The sequence below is a fragment of the Gossypium arboreum genome, chromosome 10, assembly GCF_025698485.1.
Source record: "Gossypium arboreum isolate Shixiya-1 chromosome 10, ASM2569848v2, whole genome shotgun sequence".
NCBI lineage: Eukaryota > Viridiplantae > Streptophyta > Magnoliopsida > Malvales > Malvaceae > Gossypium > Gossypium arboreum.
The window spans coordinates 28,521,992-28,540,851 of NC_069079.1; the positions used below are offsets into that span (position 1 = coordinate 28,521,992).

At 35.1% G+C, this 18,860-nt stretch overlaps 3 protein-coding genes across 4 annotated transcripts; 2 read left to right on the top strand and 1 right to left on the bottom strand.

The window, feature by feature from the left end:
* The first annotated feature begins 425 nt into the window (after positions 1-425).
* Positions 426-5,477, top strand: LOC108488687 (probable LRR receptor-like serine/threonine-protein kinase At5g37450). The gene is made up of 21 exons (XM_017792977.2): positions 426-499; positions 595-697; positions 790-937; positions 1,016-1,087; positions 1,179-1,253; positions 1,343-1,486; positions 1,585-1,656; positions 1,747-1,818; positions 1,898-1,972; positions 2,121-2,189; positions 2,285-2,353; positions 2,455-2,526; positions 2,665-2,751; positions 2,840-2,908; positions 3,007-3,542; positions 3,626-3,787; positions 3,883-4,166; positions 4,259-4,310; positions 4,381-4,628; positions 4,708-4,842; positions 4,934-5,477. Exons 2-21 carry the CDS (start codon positions 595-597, stop codon positions 5,288-5,290), a joined length of 2,901 nt encoding a protein of 966 aa, XP_017648466.1. The 5' UTR covers positions 426-499; the 3' UTR covers positions 5,291-5,477.
* Positions 5,478-7,900: 2,423 nt separating this feature from the next.
* On the top strand, positions 7,901-12,490 carry LOC108489546 (putative zinc transporter At3g08650). 2 transcript variants are annotated; one of them, XM_017794175.2, is made up of 7 exons: positions 7,902-8,184; positions 8,778-8,791; positions 8,892-9,376; positions 9,674-9,958; positions 10,410-10,538; positions 10,938-11,035; positions 11,478-12,490. In XM_017794175.2, the coding sequence occupies exons 3-7, from the start codon at positions 8,915-8,917 to the stop codon at positions 12,289-12,291; spliced, it is 1,788 nt and encodes a 595-aa protein (XP_017649664.1). In that variant the 5' UTR covers positions 7,902-8,184; positions 8,778-8,791; positions 8,892-8,914; the 3' UTR covers positions 12,292-12,490. The 2 variants fall into 2 exon arrangements, with proteins under 2 accessions (XP_017649665.1, XP_017649664.1); XM_017794176.2 differs by lacking the exon at positions 8,778-8,791 and having other exon boundaries at positions 7,901-8,184.
* Positions 12,491-13,052: 562 nt separating this feature from the next.
* LOC108487302 (KH domain-containing protein At2g38610) lies at positions 13,053-17,975 on the bottom strand. Its single transcript, XM_017791606.2, has 7 exons — positions 17,659-17,975; positions 17,441-17,529; positions 15,890-16,041; positions 14,859-14,975; positions 14,617-14,733; positions 14,221-14,364; positions 13,053-13,946 (listed from the first exon to the last, which is right to left on the bottom strand). Exons 1-7 carry the CDS (start codon positions 17,736-17,738, stop codon positions 13,800-13,802), a joined length of 846 nt encoding a protein of 281 aa, XP_017647095.1. The 5' UTR covers positions 17,739-17,975; the 3' UTR covers positions 13,053-13,799.
* Between the last annotated feature and the right edge of the window lie 885 nt (positions 17,976-18,860).

Sequence of the window (18,860 nt, forward strand, 5' to 3'; positions counted from 1 at the left end):
TAGCCAAAACTAAAGTCTAGAATTGTTGCACTACGATTTCCAATCCCAGAATTGTATGGCGTAATTAGAATTAGTTAATGCTTGCTCGCTCTTTCACTCAAAAGTCAAAGTCAAACAAAAACTAAAACCATAAGGTGGAGTTGACTTTTCAGGTTTCTTTAATTATAAAATCTCAAGGACTTTGGAAGTTATGCATTTGCAGCTATGGACAATGGCCATATGAATTATATATAAGCTATCTCCAAAGACAAAGTCCTTGAGCCTATCTCAAAGTGAAAGCCACTTTTTAAATCTTAAAATTCCCAACTTGGACACTAGCATTTTACCTACTCCTTTTACCTCACTTATATTTGGCAAATATGCTGTCAGCACTGTTACTACTAATGACCCAATCTTCCTTTTGGACCTTTTCCACTCTCATAGGAGCCAAATCCCCCTCATTTTATATCCACTTGCCTCTCTTATTGTTTTTCCCTATCCTTTTGACGTTTTAGTTAATGTATGAGTATTTTTTTTTTTCATTACACCAATGTGATGCATCTTATTAATGTTTTGTGTTGAACATGTATGTATGAATGTATGTATGTTTAACAGATGGCAACGGCAGTACTGAATGTTACTTTGGTTCTTGCTCTTTTCTCATGTTACTTTGCTCTTCTTGCTTCGGCACAGGCACAGCTTACTTATCCACCAGAAGGTTGATTTTGTTTGGTTTATAATATATTCTTTGTTACTTCATCATATTGCATTGTTAAACCAGTTTCGAAATGCCTGTGTTGAATTTTCCAGTTGACGCACTGCAAGCTATTCGGCGTAAGCTTAAAGATCCGAGAAAAAATCTAAGGAACTGGAGAAAAGGAGATCCTTGCGTTTCGAACTGGACCGGAGTAATCTGCACCATGCCTCAACCTGATGGCTTTTTGCATATTCAAGAACTGTGTGTATTTTCATGTATTCATTGGTTGCCATCATTATTTTGTTTAAAATGAGTGATACGTTGTAATGTTTTGGGCAGGCGGATGCTAAACTTGAATCTTACTGGAAAGCTTGCTCCTGAACTTGGCCAGCTATCTAATTTGACTGTACTGTAAGTGGTGCCAATGTTTTGGAGACTTCAGATATTTACTCAAGTTCACCAAATTCTTGCCTTACCATCAATGACTCCTTACTTGGTGCAGGAATTTTATGTGGAATCACAATATTACAGGAAGTATACCTAAGGAGATAGGCAATATAAAATCATTGAAGTTCCTGTAAGCAAACTCATATTCAGAAGCTAACAAAAGCAAGTTTCAAGTAAATGAATGCAGAAACCTTATAAGATTAGTGATCATGGTTGCAGGCTTTTAAGTGGGAATCAGCTTTCAGGACCTTTGTCCGACGAGCTCGGTTTTCTTCCTAACTTGTTGATGTTTCAGGTGGATTTGAATCAGATAACAGGTTCACTGCCCAAATCTTTTGTCAACCTCATCAGCTGCAGGCACTTGTGAGTAAATAATACTACTAAATTAAATTTAAATGCTTTTTATGTTATGAAGTAATGCATTAATATAATAATTTTTCTATGCATTTTGTTAACTGCAGTCACATGAACAACAACTCAATCAGTGGGCAGATTCCGTCAGAGCTCAGCAGCATGCCTGCACTTATACATTTGTAAGCTCAGTACTAATTCCATTGTCACAAATTCTGGGCTGTTATGGATGAATCACTTTAATATAGCTTATATCCATGATGGATGTGCAGTCTGCTGGACAACAATAACTTAACGGGGAATCTACCACCAGAGTTTTCACAGATGCCTAAATTGAGAATACTGTAAGTTTACTGTTAATTAATATCTTGAATTGGATGGAATTTTGATTACATCTCATACTAGTATTTGTTTGTATTGCAGTCAACTTGATAATAACAATTTTGGTGGAACAGAGATTCCGGCTTCTTATGGCAACATGTCCAACCTAGTGAAATTGTCAGCTTCTTTCCCTTTCTCTATTGACTATCAGTTTATTCAAAGGGAAAAAGGATATAAAGATTAGACCAGTATTCATTTCTTTCAAAATGTTGTCAAGTCGAAATGGCTAAAATCGCGCATGATTTTATTGAATTCATCTGTACAGGAGTCTTAGGAATTGCAGCTTGCAAGGAGCCATTCCTGATTTCAGCAGTATTAAAACATTTCGCTATCTGTAAGCCTTTCCAGCATTTATAGGAGTTTGTTTACATACTAATCTATTGTTTGATATATTTAAACACTACTTTGTGTTGGCCTGTCATACGGCAGTGATCTGAGCCGTAACCAACTTACTGGAGGGATACCAACAAATAAGCTTTCTGATAACGTTACTACAATGTAAGGGTGGTTGATGCTACCATTGATTTATTATATGAATTTTCTTCTTCACTGATAAGCTAAAACGAGTCATCATTGCTTTGGTTCTCTATACGAGGCAGTGATCTATCCTATAATTTGCTCAACGGATCTATTCCTTCAAACTTTTCAGGCCTTCCTCGTCTTCAGAGATTGTAAGACTTAGTCTTCATTTTTTTACTTTCAATTTCTTTTACAAGAAATTTATATTGCATATAGGTCTTTGAAAATCTTTTGAGAAGCCATATAGGATGATCTTTAATGATGGTCTGCATTTTGTTGTTGGTGCGCAGGTCACTCGAAAACAATTTGTTAACAGGAGATGTTCCCTCCGATTTTTGGCAAAATGAGAACCTTACTGCTACGGCAAGACTTATCATGTAAGTCATTAAGGCCGAAAGGTATCATTTCCATTTTCAGCTTCATTTATACCTAATCATCAGTGCATGCACCTGCTTTTACCTGCAGAGACTTCCGGAACAATTCGCTTTTGAATATTTCTGGCAGTATAGATCCTCCTTCAAATGTTACAATCAGGTGAGAGCATTGTCACTTATTTGTAGCATTGTAAAGTTGCAAAATAATATGATAATCTCTGATACATTAGTGCTGCATGCCCTGCATACTTAACTTAGGCTTGAAGGCAACCCTGTTTGCGCCTCAGCAAATCAACTAAACATAGCTCGGTTCTGCGGGATTACAATCGGAGATGATGATTTTGTGCCAGGAACTGGAGATGAAACAGGAAGCTCAAGTAACTCTAGTGACAGCTGCAAACCTCAATCTTGCCCTACGGATGATAATTTTGAATTTGTCCCAGATTCTCCTGTTGATTGCTTCTGTGCTGCACCTTTTGAAGTCGGGTTACGTTTACGAAGTCCTACCATATCGGATTTTCGCCCCTATATTGTCCCGTACAAAGAGTTCATTACATTCAACCTGGGATTGGATCTTTATCAACTATATGTTAAATCATTTATATGGCAAGAGGGTCCTAGGCTTCGCCTGTTTTTAAAATTTTTCCCTCAGTATATCAATAACACTAATAAATTCAATAACAGTGAGATACAACGGATCAGGGACATAATTGCTACATTTGCGATCCCTTCCAATGACACCTTTGGTCCATATGAGCTGATCGATTTTACGCTCCTCGGACCTTATTCAAACAGTATGCTTATGCCATCTAATTTTTCCTTCATACATGTTCAGTTTTATTTCAGTCTTTAGTGAAAGTTACTTCATTTATTGCAGTTGATCTCCAGCCCGTGGAATCAGGAGGAATAAGCAAAGGCGCCCTAACTGGAATCATACTAGGGACTATATCGTTCGTAGTTGCAATATCTTTGGCAATTACGGTTTTCGTCTACAAAAGGCAAACCAAATCTGGGCATGAAGTGACGAAGAAACAGTCATGTAAGTCCAGATCCGAGAATAATATATGCAGTGATTGCATATAAAACGTAAAGGCAATATTAACGATCCTTTTTCCTTCTTTATTCTCACTGCAGCTGGAAAAGTTCCCATCAGAACTGAAAGTGTTAAGGAATTCAGCTTTGTAGAACTTGAAGCAGCTACAGATGGATTCAAAGATAACGTACGAATTGGTCAAGGAGGCTACGGAAAGGTTTACAAAGGCATTTTGGCTAATGGAACAGTGGTTGCAGTTAAGCGTGCGCAACAAGGATCTTTGCAGGGTCAGACAGAGTTCATAACTGAAATACAACTGCTGTCACGATTACATCATCGGAACCTGGTTTCATTGATCGGATACTGTAGCGAACAAGATGAGCAGGTACATTCTATAAATTCAATGCTGCAATGCGATGAAATTAACTTGTATATTCCCTTTGGACACTTAATGCTCCATGGCTTTTTTCTTCCCAGATGTTAGTATATGAGTTTATGCCCAATGGTTCTCTCCATGATCTTCTCTCAGGTAAATTTTTCCAGCTACACTGATTTTAACTGTTGCTGCATGCATAACAAATATTGTTGGGAAATTGCAGATAGATACAGACATACGTTGAGTTTCCCCATGCGAATGCGTATTGCGTTGGGTTCGGCCAAAGGCATCCTCTACCTTCATAACGAAGCATACCCACCAATAATCCATCGGGACATCAAGGCAAACAACATATTGTTGGACTTCAAGTTTGCTCCTAAAGTTTCTGATTTCGGAATCTCAAGGCTTGCTCCACTACCAGATGCCGAAGGAACTTCAGCTCACGTGTCCACGCTTGTCAAAGGAACACCGGTAAGACTAAATAGAGCTTTTCCATGAACACTTGAGCTGTCATTTGATGCTTGAACTTGATTTCCAGTTTTGTATGTAGGGTTACCTGGATCCAGAATATTTCTTGACTCACAAGTTAACCGATAAAAGTGATGTCTATAGCCTTGGAATAGTGTTTCTGGAACTTTTGACAGGGATGCTGCCTATCTCTCATGGCAGAAACATTGTCCGGGAGGTACTAATTATTATATATTTATGCTAGCTACAAAAAACAGAGATGTTTAGCGAAAATGATAATAAAGTAAACTAACAGACATGTGCTACAGGTTTTTGGGGCATGTCAATCTGGGTTGATGTTTTCCATCATAGACCAGAGCATGGGTGCTTACTCTTCTGAAATCATCAAGAAATTTATGGCACTGGCCCTCAAGTGTTGCCTGGATGATCCCAAGGAACGACCGACCATGTTGGAAGTTGTAAGAGAGTTGGAGAACTTATGTTCACAGCTGCCGGAGACAGAGATGAGTGCACCTGGAACAGGAACAGGAACAGGATCAGAATCAGATGCATCCAATGCATCCCCTTCGTTGCCTCTCTACTCTGGAAGGAATTCTCAACCTACCAATGAAATCTATGGAAGTGAACTAGTGAGCGGAGTTATCCCCACCATCAGGCCTCGCTAGTAGTGGATTTAATAATGCAATCAACTCTGTTTTTATCACTTCATCTTGCTGAATATTATTTGTTAAAATACTAGGAACAGTAATGGGGCCTTTAGTTACTTGTATCTGTAATAAGTTTCCAGTGTTTATGGCTTTTATTTGATTTTATTTTTCACGTCATTTAATAATGAAGAAAGTAATTTAGATAGTTTCTTGCAGCCAAATCATAACAGTTTTTTAAATCACCACGCTACAATATTGATTTAACGTAATGGAGGTATAACATCACAGTTGTTACAATCAAAATCCATTAAGTAACCCTGAAACAATCTATTGCTTAAATGATATTATCTTTTATGTTACAAAAATATGAGGAATTGGCCAAATTGGATGTAGAAATTATTGCTCAAAAATCAAAATAACTTGTTCCCTTCTTTGAAAGAGTTAGACAACATGATTGCATTATGCCATGAATGAAAATATAGCCAAAGATGATATGCATTTTAGGGATAAGTTAATAGTTTATGTTAATAAGCTTTAGGAGTCAAAATAGTAAGTTCAATTATTCAATAGTTTATCTTAATAATTAAGGATGGGTAGTCAAAAATCAAATAACCAACACAAATTCAATAGTATATGTTAACAAGGAGTAAAAGTCTTTTTTTTTCAAAAGAAAATATATGAATAAATTAAAATTTTTATTTTTAAAAATTAAATAAAACTCATAAAGAAATATCTTTTATATTAGAATAGTAAAGTATTGTTTGAAAATGTTTTAGTATAATGTTTTAAAAATATTCATGTCTGCAATAATTATTATTCATTATGTAAAGTTTGCAATAATCACAATTGCGATACCGTAACCACATCAACAATAAAACCCGCCATCACAATTTAATACTATGATTTCTCGTTCTCTTAATCTCATAGCAGATGAGACATACAAGCTTTAAAATGATTTTAAGCGGAAAAAGCATCATAGTTTTATGATGTAATACTAGATGGAAAATTTTTCTTTAATAAGGATTAATTGATTAAGTTTTAAAAATAATTAAAAGAATAAAATATCATTTCAAAAGTAAATAAAAATAAATAGTTTTATAACAAAATATTAAATAATTTGATAAAATAACTTGCCATTGCTTTTGGAGTAATATTTGAAAACAACATGATAAAAATATTCAAAATTGTATAAGTATTATTAAAATTAAATAATAATAAAAAGTATCCAATATCGAATAATAGAAGCTAAATATATCAAATAACAATGAAATATTTTTTTATTAAATAAAAATAATATAAAAATATTTATTTTATTTTTAATTGTTATTAATGAAAACGTTATTAAAACAAATAATTAATTTATGCTATTTTATTTTATATTTATTGGTTTTATAGATTTAAAAAATTAGTTCCTAATGACATATGCGTTTTTATTTTTTAATCAATTTTTGAATAATATATTTTTAATTATTTATGTAATGGATCATACTCTTAAGCGGCTCTATTTCCTCTCAACTCTTAAATGAGCTTCTCATTTCGTATATTTCTCTCGTTTGCTTGTCTTCTAATCATTATACTATTGAAATCTTGAGATGATGATGTGAACTTTGATAGGCCAATGAAGCTCTAGCATGATGTTGGGTTGGGGGTTATAATCAACATGGGGTATAGATAAATTTGTTAATACGAGTTAAATTGACAAGGGTTTTGTTGATTTCGTAGGTTAGAGTTTGTTTGATTTTGCTGATGAAGATTTTGATTAACATGCAAAGGATTTTGAGTTTGGGTTTGGGTCAGTAGCTCCTAAGTTGTTAAATTTTCTTGAGTATCTTAGACTGGTGGATTGTTAGTAGGGTCAAATTCAATGTTGGGAGGGTTGCTGGTACCTATAAATAGATGGAGAGCCATTGAGAATAGAAGCTTTCTGATAAGGGAGTTGGGGAGAAGATGAAGATATAGTGTGTTAGAAGTGTCTTGTGAGTTATTGTATGAGCCCTTTTATAGTGAATGATAAGATTATTTAAATGTTTAAAAACTACTAACATAGAGATCTAATCAAGTTTCTTGATAATGACAATTAAGTAATTAATAAATTTGAACTCCTCACATGCATCTCACATATGTTCAATGGATGTGTATTGTGTGAAGTAGGTCAGATTCAAGTTTATTTTCAACGAAATATTCTAACTAAGAAAATTCAATATTTCACATAATAGATTTTCATTTACTACATCAACAATTAAAAATTGCAAATCACGTTGTTGATCTCCTCAAAAAACCACTTCCACATTTGACATTTGATTGATAGTTCAACAAGTTAGTTGTTAACATCACCACCAATTTACAGGAACTTAAGTTAATAAAGGAAGCAGTAGTCATCAACATTGATGTAGTCTTTGTCTTCTTAATCTTAGCTACTTGCTATTATTTTCTTAGATTGTTATGTGATTCTTTAACTTGATGTTTTTTCACTCGTTGATAGATATGATTGTTGAGATTTTCTTAATTATTTGATTTTGTAATCCTTTGAATGAAAATTAAAAATAATTAAATAAAAATTAAATTATTTGAAATTAAACCTCGAGGTGGAAAAATAAAGTTGGTGAGTCTGAAATCATATTTTAATATGAAAGTCAACCCCTCATCCGAGTGTGACAGAGGGATAGACAGTTTCTTCTAAGTATTTTTTTATTATATACCTAATTATATAGTTTAATTTATTGTATTAGAATTAGGGATTATTAATTATTAATGAAAAGATGAAAAATCTTATCGTGTGATCATCCACTTTGTTGAGGGTGTATATGATATTCCTTTCCTCTTTCTATCTTTCTGCCTGCTGCTACCCATTTTAAACTAATCTAACCACAAATTCTTCACCATCGTTTTTGTTTGGAACCCTGCACCTGCAGGTCAGTTCAAGTTTCGCTTTTGATGCGTTTTTATATTATTTCGATTCTCCATCATTTTTATTTATTCTTCTAATTTATCTTCAATTTAATCAAATCTATTAACTTTTTTCTTTTCTTTTACTGCAAAATTCGGGGATTTCCTTCCCCTTTTCCACAATTGAATTTGTTTCGCTTTCTTTCATCTTCTGTTTTAGAGTTTACATAGCTTTTAATTTGAACCAAAATAAAACCAATCTTTTCCTTCTTTTTTTCTTGCCATTTGGGAACTGTGGATTCTTAAGCTTCTTGCTTTTTGTTAAGGTTGGTTATTTTTTGTGCAAATGAGGCCAGTGCCTATGGTAATTGTTTATATTATCAATTAGGGTTTTGGATTTTTTTTTTGGTTTGTTTGAAATGATTATCCTTTTGATTGTATCTGCTGTTTCTTTATGATCATCTCAAATTTATTGGACTATAGCTCTTTGGGGGGGGGGTTGTTTCAATTGATTTTGGCCTTTTATTTCGATCATTGTCATTGTTGAATGCTCAATATGTTTTAGTCATTTGGTTGACAAAAGCTTCGTTTTCACGAAAATTGTGCTTTTTAATTGCAGCTTATATTGCTCAGGTGCGTTTCCAAACATTCTTGACTGGTTTTGTTTTCGACTTTTCTTGATCCCCACCTACATGAATTCTATTTGATCAATAACCTTCATTATCGGTGATAGATTTGTGGCCATAATAAAAAGCAATGCGGTTCAGACTCAAGCAGTTGCTTCTATGTTTATTGGTCGCCATTTCTTTCCTTGAATGCATTACAGCAGATGGTCAAAATGTAAATTCACAAAGGATTAGAGCTCCCCATAAGAATGTTGGGGATACTGTTATAGATGGCACTGGTACAGAGAAAGTCATAACTTCTGAGGATAATGACAAGGAAATGAATGACTGGAAGGGTAGTTACAGCAAAGTTTCTGTGTCCACTGTCATGCTTTTTACGTTAGCAATGGCTGCAGCAACTGGTTTAGGTGCAGTTCCGTTTTTCTTTGTGGAGCTCGATCCTCAGTGGGCTGGGATATGCAATGGAATGGCTGCTGGTGTCATGTTGGCTGCAAGCTTTGATCTTATACAGGAAGGACAGGAACATGGTGCTGGAACTTGGGTTGTGATCGGGATTTTAGCAGGTGGCATTTTCATTTTTCTTTGTAAAAAGGTATCACAATCTCTCATATCAATTATTAGGTTTCATTTTCTGCCACTCTAGAATTATCATTTAAAGAGCCATGCCTAGTAGATTAAGTTTCTGTTTCAGACCTTGCAAATGAAAAAGGCCTTTTCACTTTTTCATCCCTTATCATGTATGAGGATCATATTGCTTCTGCAGAGAGTTTAAGATTGTCAATATTTCATGCCATATACAAAGCTGTCCTTTTAACTTGTATCTTGTGGTGTCTTTTTATTTATAGGTGATGTTAACATCTTTTAAATTTTCCTTGTTTTTGGGATTCAGTTGCTTGAACAATATGGGGAAGTAAGTATGCTGGATATAAAAGGAGCAGAAGCAACTAAAGTGGTCCTTGTCATTGGAATTATGACTCTCCATTCATTTGGAGAGGGCTCTGGTGTTGGAGTTTCATTTGCTGGCTCGAAAGGTTTTACTCAAGGCCTTTTGGTAACTTTAGCCATAGCTGTACATAACATACCGGAGGGATTGGCTGTGAGCATGGTGCTTGCATCGAGGGGCGTTTCTCCACAAAATGCAATGTTATGGAGTGTAATTACCTCCTTACCGCAGGTATCTAATTATGTAATGCTATTTGAGACTGGCTTTGAGCATATCTGTCCATATCAATGGAAATAGTTATAACTTAGAACTTACAAGATCTGATTGAGAACAAGAAGTAAAAGAAACAATGGGGAAGTTGAAAACTTAAATTTGAAGACCAGTTAAATATTTTCAATAGAGGATTCATTGTCACCAGATGATGATTGAACAACAACTTTTTTCAAACCATCTTAACTGACAAGTGCATACTTGATTGATGTTACAATGGTAAATGACTGCATCTTGGTGTCATCTCTTGCAATTGGGAAAACAAAGAACGGAAAACAAATGCTAAAGTTCAGATTCTTAGAGGGTCAATCAATTAAACTGCTGATCTTATTTGAGCATAATTTCTCTGTTAATTTAGTTTCCTTGATGCTTGTTTATTCCCTTATCTTTGTTTTCAAAAAATTTTTGGCAGCCCATTGTAGCAGTTCCTTCTTTTATATGTGCTGATGCATTTAATAAATTCCTCCCGTTTTGTACTGGCTTTGCTGCTGGATGTATGATCTGGATGGTCGTTGCGGAGGTTCTCCCTGATGCATTTAAGGTGACTGCATTTATTGCACTTAAAATACATGTTATAATCTTCAAGAATAAGGGTTTGCTTCTACAACTTTCTTTCACGCCCCTTTTGCTTTGTTTCACATCAATAACGCTTCCAATGGGAATTTTCAAACCTAGGTTAGTTAACCCAAGCTATGTTAATGGATGCTTACTACTTCCATTCTCTTTGGTTTCTCTCTTTAGCAAAGCCTAAAAGGCTAAAATAACTTTTACTTGAACAGAAATTTTTTAAATTGAAGGAGATTAATCTTCTTATACCATGTTTCATTTTTTATTTATTTTTAAAAGTTTCTTCTCTGTTTTATAGATATGAAGTCTAAACTCCCCTCCCCCCCCCAAAAAAAAAAAAAAAAAAAAAACCCCTTTCTTTTTATTTTAATAGGAAGCTTCACCAACTGCAGTGGCATCAGCAGCTACACTTTCAGTAGCATTCATGGAAGCACTAAGCACTCTGTTCCAGAACTTCACTCATGATTACAAGTAAGTAAATTGAACCATAGTTTGTTGAGAAGGATACGTGGCTAGATAATTCACCATTGCTACTACTTCGGGTTTATTTTCTATTCTCTATCCTGCATCTTGCTGGAATCATAACCTTTTGTATATTAAAGATGATTTTAGATTTTTTTTTTCAATGATATATTGCCTTTTTGTCTTCTAGAGCATATATTCCATTTTCTAGAACTGTGTGATGTTGTGATTATAGCTTTCTGTCCATGCATTTAAGTTGATTTAGGCAGACTTTGTCTGATGTAGCTTTTATTAGGTTCGATATGTGGCCTTGTTGGCCATGATACAACCTGGCCATCTGCCTTTTTTATTAAATACTGGTCCTACTCTTTCTTTTTTTTTTTTGGCTTTATATTGTAATATCATTTTGTTTCTTTTCATCAACTAAAATTATATTAGTTCAATTTTTCAGTTCGGAGGATGCTTCTGGCTTCTTTGTTTCGTTACTTTTTGGCCTCGGACCTTTGCTGGGTGGCCTCATTCTTGTTGCATTTGCTGTTGCTTTCTGCCTTAAACATGCCCTTCTCATGGGTGCTGCTTCTGGCATTGCCTTCATCCTTGGTGCCTGGCGACCATTGCAACTGCTTGTATTTTCTAAAATGGGATTTTTCCCACTTGTGTCGCTACTTGCCATAGGTGCTGCATTTGTCCATGTTTCAAGCTCCAGTATTTTGAAGATTATGTGCAACAAAAGAGCTTCTTCAAATAACCTACCATCAGTTACGGGATTTCCTGTGAGTGTTCTGACGCTTCAGTCAGTTTTAGCATGTGGAACAGTGGCTTTCCATGCACTGGCTGAGGGCCTTGCGCTGGGAGTGGCGGCACCAAAAGCTTACGGACTTGGCCGGCACATGGTCGTCCCTGTCTCCCTTCATGGAATTCCTCGTGGTGCAGCAGTGGCCAGCTGCATCTTTGGAGCTACTGAAAGTTGGCATGGATCTCTAGCAGCAGCTGCTCTCATTGGGTTTGTTGGTCCAATATCTGCAATCGGAGCAATATTGGCAGGAATTGACTACAATGGTCTGGACCATGTGTTGGTGTTGGCCTGTGGAGGATTGATCCCATGCTTTGTTAGAATAGTTGAAAGGGCGATAAGGTTGGATGTGCGAAAAACCAGCTGTGGGGTTGCTATAGGAATTGGTTTTGCCTCTCTTTGTTTAACATGCACCAAGTTAGTTTGCTTACACACACCTTATTGCGATTCTGCTCCAGAGGCTGTTAGATAAGAAGATTGATTAATAGTGGTTTACAGTTAACGCAAATTATGCCACAATACGGTATACGGTTCAACATGAGAAGAATAGTGACCATGGTCTATATACTTTAGCTTGTACCTTGGCTACTTTTCATCTTTATACACAATTTTAATTGTTAACAGATCCCCTGAATATTTATCTGATATGATACCTACCTACGTATATGAAATTGCATGGCATGTTCCCTTTTCCTTCATTGCTTGCAAATGCATAGGCCACACTTGTAGACTAAATGATTTCCAGGCCATGTGACAGATAGCATGCGACTGCTACAATTAAGTTTTTGTTTTTATTTTTTCTTTTGAGTATCTTTTATATTTATTTTTACTGTCTATATTTAAGATTTTATATTTATTTTTATTGTTTATATGTAAAATTTGTGATTATTCTTTTCAACAATATTAATGTTAAGATATAAACTTACATTCTTTCCTTGAAAATATAAAATATCTTTATCTAGAACTAAAGGTCGAACCCCAACCATTGATAGACCAACCCATATGCTTTCACATCTTATTTTATAAACCACAAACAATGATGCGGTTTACTGATACCAATCCCAATCAGGGCTTCAATAATATATTAAAATACAAAAATAAATCCAACAAAATCCAACCAAATGGTGCCTCCTCTCGCTTATCATAATAAACTAAGAAACAAACAAAATAAAAGAGAATCCAATGAGAGAAGTTGCACCGCAAAGCCAAACAGTCCTTTCGTGGTCCAACATATTTTTCTACTCGTTGTTGTTGTTGTTATTTATTTATTGAAGAAGATTATGCTGCAATAAATGCTACAGTTGAGAACTTCCGAATCTATTGTTGAACCAAATCTCCATCATAAAAGCTTTAAATTAAAGATACAAATTCCAGGCTGCAGCCAACCAGCCATCAATAATAATAATAACAATAATAATAATGATAATCATCTCTCAAATAACGTTTCTAACTACATTTAAGTGACATAAGAGAGAAGATCCATGTGCTTCGGATACTCAGACCCAAAAAAAGAATATAATATACCTGACCCGACCCAACCCATCTGGACCTACATTACATGCTTTATGTAAACTACAAAAGGAATCAAAATAACATGACACAAATACACATCCCTACAAAACTCAGATGAATCCCACCTCATCATTAATATTTTTATATTTATAAATTATATATATATATATATATTTCACACTCCTTAAACCTACTAACACAAGAATAAATCCAATGAATGTATTCAGAGTTTACAGCAAAACTGAGTATTGACCTCCAAGACCCAATTTTCTTTTTTTTTCTTTTTGTTCTTTTTTCAAAAGGCAAAACAGTTTAACGATGACATTCCCACCAGAAAGCTCACCACCAACAACTGTTAGCCTAATCCTTCCAAAGTTACACCCAACCAATATGCATCGGAAGATATACTTGGCTATGACGAAACCCCAGGCCGGTAGAAACAATTTCAGATGATTTCTGGTTTATTTCTCAGCGCCCGGTTTTGGGACGTTTCATTCCACTTGAATTAAAAGGTGAGACACTGCCGCTTGGACCCGGACTATCCTCTCTGAAGTTTGAATTTAGCATTGCCAGCTCCCGCAACTGCTGTCTCTTGATAAAATCTTGCGACTCATCCTACATATCACAATAAGTAGTTCAGGCAAAATACAACATGAAAATATTTATTAACATTAAAAGTTTTAACAGCACAAATGCCTGCGGGGCAATAACAGTCCTGCAGCACAACTGGGAGGATGCCAAAGTTTCTAAGAGGGCAAAGAGCTTACACAAGCAAAAGTAGGTAATTTTTTTTATGAAAAACAACGGAGTTCGAAGATGGAAGCATATAAAAGAGAAACCTGAGACTGATAAACCTTCTACAAGAGAAGAAAAAGATTGATGTACATACCACAGGTTTAAGTAATTCCTCTATGATTTCCTGTGCCTGTCTAAGCCGTGTATCAACAATATTAGCAGGCAAATCGGCCTCGATTAAGATGTGAAGCGGATCATTCAGGTGCTCATATCCAGGTCTACCTCTGAGCTTCTCTTCCTTCATATGGGAAAAGATGGGGAATTATTATTCAAAACCATTCAATTGTTATGTAAGAAAACTATTACGAAAACACAGACATAAATTTTCAAAATATAAAGAGAAGATAAAAAATTGATTATCTTTCGAAATTTTAATATCTTTTACAGAGGCTCCATATGGCCATCCAGAAATTAGTTCATCTGATCTTCCTTGCCAGTTTCAACAGAATCCTAGTTGACATAGCAAAAGCTAATGGTTTTGGACTTTTACCTTGTCTGGATCCTTTATTGATCCTTTTCCTCTAATGTACACACGGCAGCCAGTAGTAGCTTCCACCCGCTTTAATGAATTTCCTCTAGGGCCTAGAAGTCGTCCAACAAAATTGAACTAACAAGGAAAGACAGACTCTAAACCTCAATACTCACAAAAGAGTTTTCATTCAATTGAAATATGAAAAATATAATCAAACAAAACTTAATCTAATGCACTAGCATTTTCCATATACAGCTTACGTTTGGATATGTATCAACAGGAATTTCAAGACGCAAAATCCTCTTCACAGTGTATGAACTAGGGCTTGCTGGGGCACCTTGCCAGTCCATTGTCATCCCAGGTGGCCCACTTAGTCTCTGTCAAAATACAAAAAAGCAGCGGTACCACAAAAGATTAGAAGGCTAAATCCAAATAACAGGAGACAAGAATATGAAAACAAGTTTGAATTGAAACAACCCTTGTGGGAATACTTTCCCAATGCTTTATTAAGATCAGGTACTAAAATGTTACAAAAATATATTAGCATGTTAACCAATTGAAATAAGGGGAAAAAATTGAAGGGAAGAAATGTTGAAGGCATCATAGCACTAGAGACTTGGTTCTCATCTGAGTTACTTAAGATGGCCCAATGTTATGTAAAATATTGGAAACTAAACAATCATAGCATTTGAGTCATCAACCAGATGCAAAGCAATATGAAACTCAGATATTGACCTTTGACAGGAATGCTTCGTTTAGCGACAATTGCAGTTCTTATTTAATGAATAGAACTTAGCAACCAAAATTGAAATCCATAGTTTTAGAACAGTCACATGGCATTTGGATTAACATACATGCTCATGCAGATAAGGCTCAGCACACACCAATGCATACTGAAATGGATCATGTGGGCAAGCATTTTGTTTCTGCATTTTCCTGAATAGAGGAACAACACCTATAATGTGCCAAGATAAAGCATGAATGAAAAAGTAGCAGGCCCTTTGACATGGCCTGCAATTTGAAGCAAAAATAACAGTGTAGAAAGTGATTTAAAGGTTTTTGGACAAGTAATAAAGTGAGATCTTCAAACTTTATGTTTGTTTGAGGTCTTTATGCATCTCCTTTCCAATGTTTGACACTCAATTATAATGGTATTTACCAGAAATAATATTAATGCAAAAGCCAGAGAACTGAAAGCATAAGCATGTCACTTAGTTTTACTCAAACTATCAACTTATATGCAGCTGTGTTTAAAAGAAAGACGCTAAATTGAAAATTTAAGAATAGTAACCTCTTGGGTAAGACTATTCCAGCCGCCCAATCCGGTGCCAGAAACATTTGACATAAGGTTTGAAGAAGCCATGGGACTGGGGCTTCTATGCCTCAACCGGTCAAAGTCGCCAAATCCTTGGTTAGCCATCATTCCCGAGACTCGAAATATCTCTGCATATTAAAGACCATATATGTGAGAAACAGATGAAGGTATGAAAACATATCAATCCCTGAATTGAATATAGCATCCAAAATCAAATTAACCATTTCAAGGCAAGACGATAAAAAAAAAAAAAAAAAGAATGTGAAGACATCCTACAGTCTGAAAAAATACATAAACTTCTATTAGCTGCTAAACAAGGGATATTATTTCTTACACAAACTAATCAAGATAATTAGCTGTGCCTAGAGTAAAAGTCGGAGAATTTCTGAAATTCAAATTTAGAAGAGCAACTGGTCTTGAGTAGTTTTCCTTGTTTACGCTTTCGCTTACACTACCAACCATGCAACATCTACTTCCTTTATACATTAGCTTACCTATATTACTCAAAACTTTCTTCTCAACGCAATAAGCTTTCTAAATCCAAACTTAAAAATCTTTTGTTAAATATGACTCCTATTTTCAGCTAAATTTGAAAAATAGTCTTTCAGCTAAACTCTGTTTACTTGATTCAATCAAATACTGATTAGTTTAGATTATTTTATTATTATTTGATCTATGAATTTAGCCTATAAATAGGCTCTTTTACAACCTTAGAAAATACACTCATTAGAGATTAGAACTCATAACACATTTAGAGAATTTTGTGTTTATATTTTGTGGGTTCTTTGTTTTTCGGGTTTTCGGAGTTTAGTTTTTATCTCTATCTTTTATCTTTTGTACTCTTCATTCTTTTGCCATTATAGTAAAATTATCTTTATCCGTAATTTTTTATACTTTTTTATACTCTTTGGATGAGTTTTTTACGTTAAATTTGTTAAATTTGTGTGTTCAATTTCTCAATTTATTTTGCTATTTTACTTGTTCGCTACTTAATCGGGTCAAAATCCTAACATCTTTTCATATGCATCTTTGAATACATAGCACTCGAAGGCTTGGAATTCTTCTTTTTGATAAAGGGTAAGGGGAAGGGGATGTCACCTGGGATTTGATGATAACAAAAAAACTTAAAGCAACCTAAATCATTTGCCACTACACCATTGGCTAGTTGACTTAGGCTTGGAATTCTTAATAGTCAATAATTTGTGCCAGCGGAAGATAAGTAGATGACGGTATTCCATGTGCCATTTAACTAAAACAACAGCGATCACTGAGTGACTCAGTTGTGGAACTAACAGAGCTATTTCCAGTGAAGGGCACAATCCAAAACACAATGGTATCGGACCACGTAGCCAACTTACAAATATTGGGTTAAATACATGATCAAGCAGCCAATTCCACACCCATCAAGAGAATAGGTATAATAAAAAGGCAAACTTGAACATCTCAGCCCTACACTCAACCAGACTGATCTAGCATTGGTAACTAAAACAAAGCCTAGATCCAGTAGTGACAAAGTAAATAACTAACCTTGATTTAACAGCCGGCTGCATATAGGAAGGACTTGCATGAAAGGTCCAAGCTTTTGATGCTCTGCCAACAGTTCTGATAAGTACTGACTGAGGAAAAGAAAGGGAAAAAAAAACCAAAAACCCCATATAGATTAAAAATTGGTAAACCCCCAAAAGGAGAAAAAAAAAGAATCAAAATTCAAGAATAAAAAAGTTGAAAAGTGAAGTGCGTGATACCTGTCAACATCTGGAGTGGTTCTGATCTGTGGAGAAGCAGCTCTAGCAGGAGAAAAGTTGGAGTTATACAGACCTGACATAGCTTTGCCTTTTGATTTGGGGGATTCAATTCTTTTCTTTTTTTAAATAAAATGAAAAAATTTTAGTTTTTGAAGAGAAAAAAAATCAAGTTTGAGTTCTGGCAGAGAAGAAAGAAGAAAAACACAACACCAAGAGGGGTGTAATAGGAGGCAACAATATATTTATATATAAAAATGATAAAAAAATATTATAAAAAAAAAGAAAAAAGAAAAAGAAATTGTAGACAGCTTTCTGTCAAAATTGTGGAAAAGGAATTGAAAATTTTAAATAAATTATTAAAATTTCCATTATTGGTTTTTAATAAAATTAAAAGTGCAGTAAATAATTAAGAGCGGAAATAATTTTTACTTGCAGTAAAAGAATTAATACTTCATTCTTAATAAGGAAAAGAGAAATGGGAGGGAGGGTGAAAGGGGCATAATTAGCCAAAACTAGGAGATAGAAGAAACGGAGGTTTATTATTACAGCAGGGGAGGGGGGTGGGTGCGTGGGTGGGTGGAGGAATTAGAGTGTGTGGAGGGTATCAGTGTAATTGGAAGATGGTGAGGGACAGGTGTCGGGCATGCAGAGGATCAGATGAGGGAGAGCCCACACACCAGCAAGAAGCCAATGGTGGAATTATAGTGATGGTTGTGTGAATGCCAAATGCCAACGCAGTCTTAGCTGCCCACTGCTGTGCTGAGTGCCCCCTTCCTTTTTTTGTGAGTGTGTGTGGTTAATTAAACACACCACGGCGTCGTTTTGGGAATTGGGGTTAATATTTCAACCTTTAAATAGTAAAACAATGAATAAAAAAATAAAAACTCCCTTTTACGTAACGTAAATGTCACCTACTTACCTTATCATGTTGGCTTACCATATATAGTAGTAGTAGCGACCTTTTTCTTTCTTCCTGTTTCTTTGGATAGTGTATTTGCGGCACTCCTTCTTGACCGCTTTTCTCCCTTTTTTTTTTTTTAACCACCTTTCCATGTACGCTTGCTCCCTCCTACCCAAACCAAAATCAACATTAAATTTTAAAATAAATATTTGATTTTTAGAAGGAGCTAATGGATTTAAATTAAATTAAATTAACATTTTTTAAGGTAAATTTATCCATTTAAGTGGCTTTGCCATGCTGC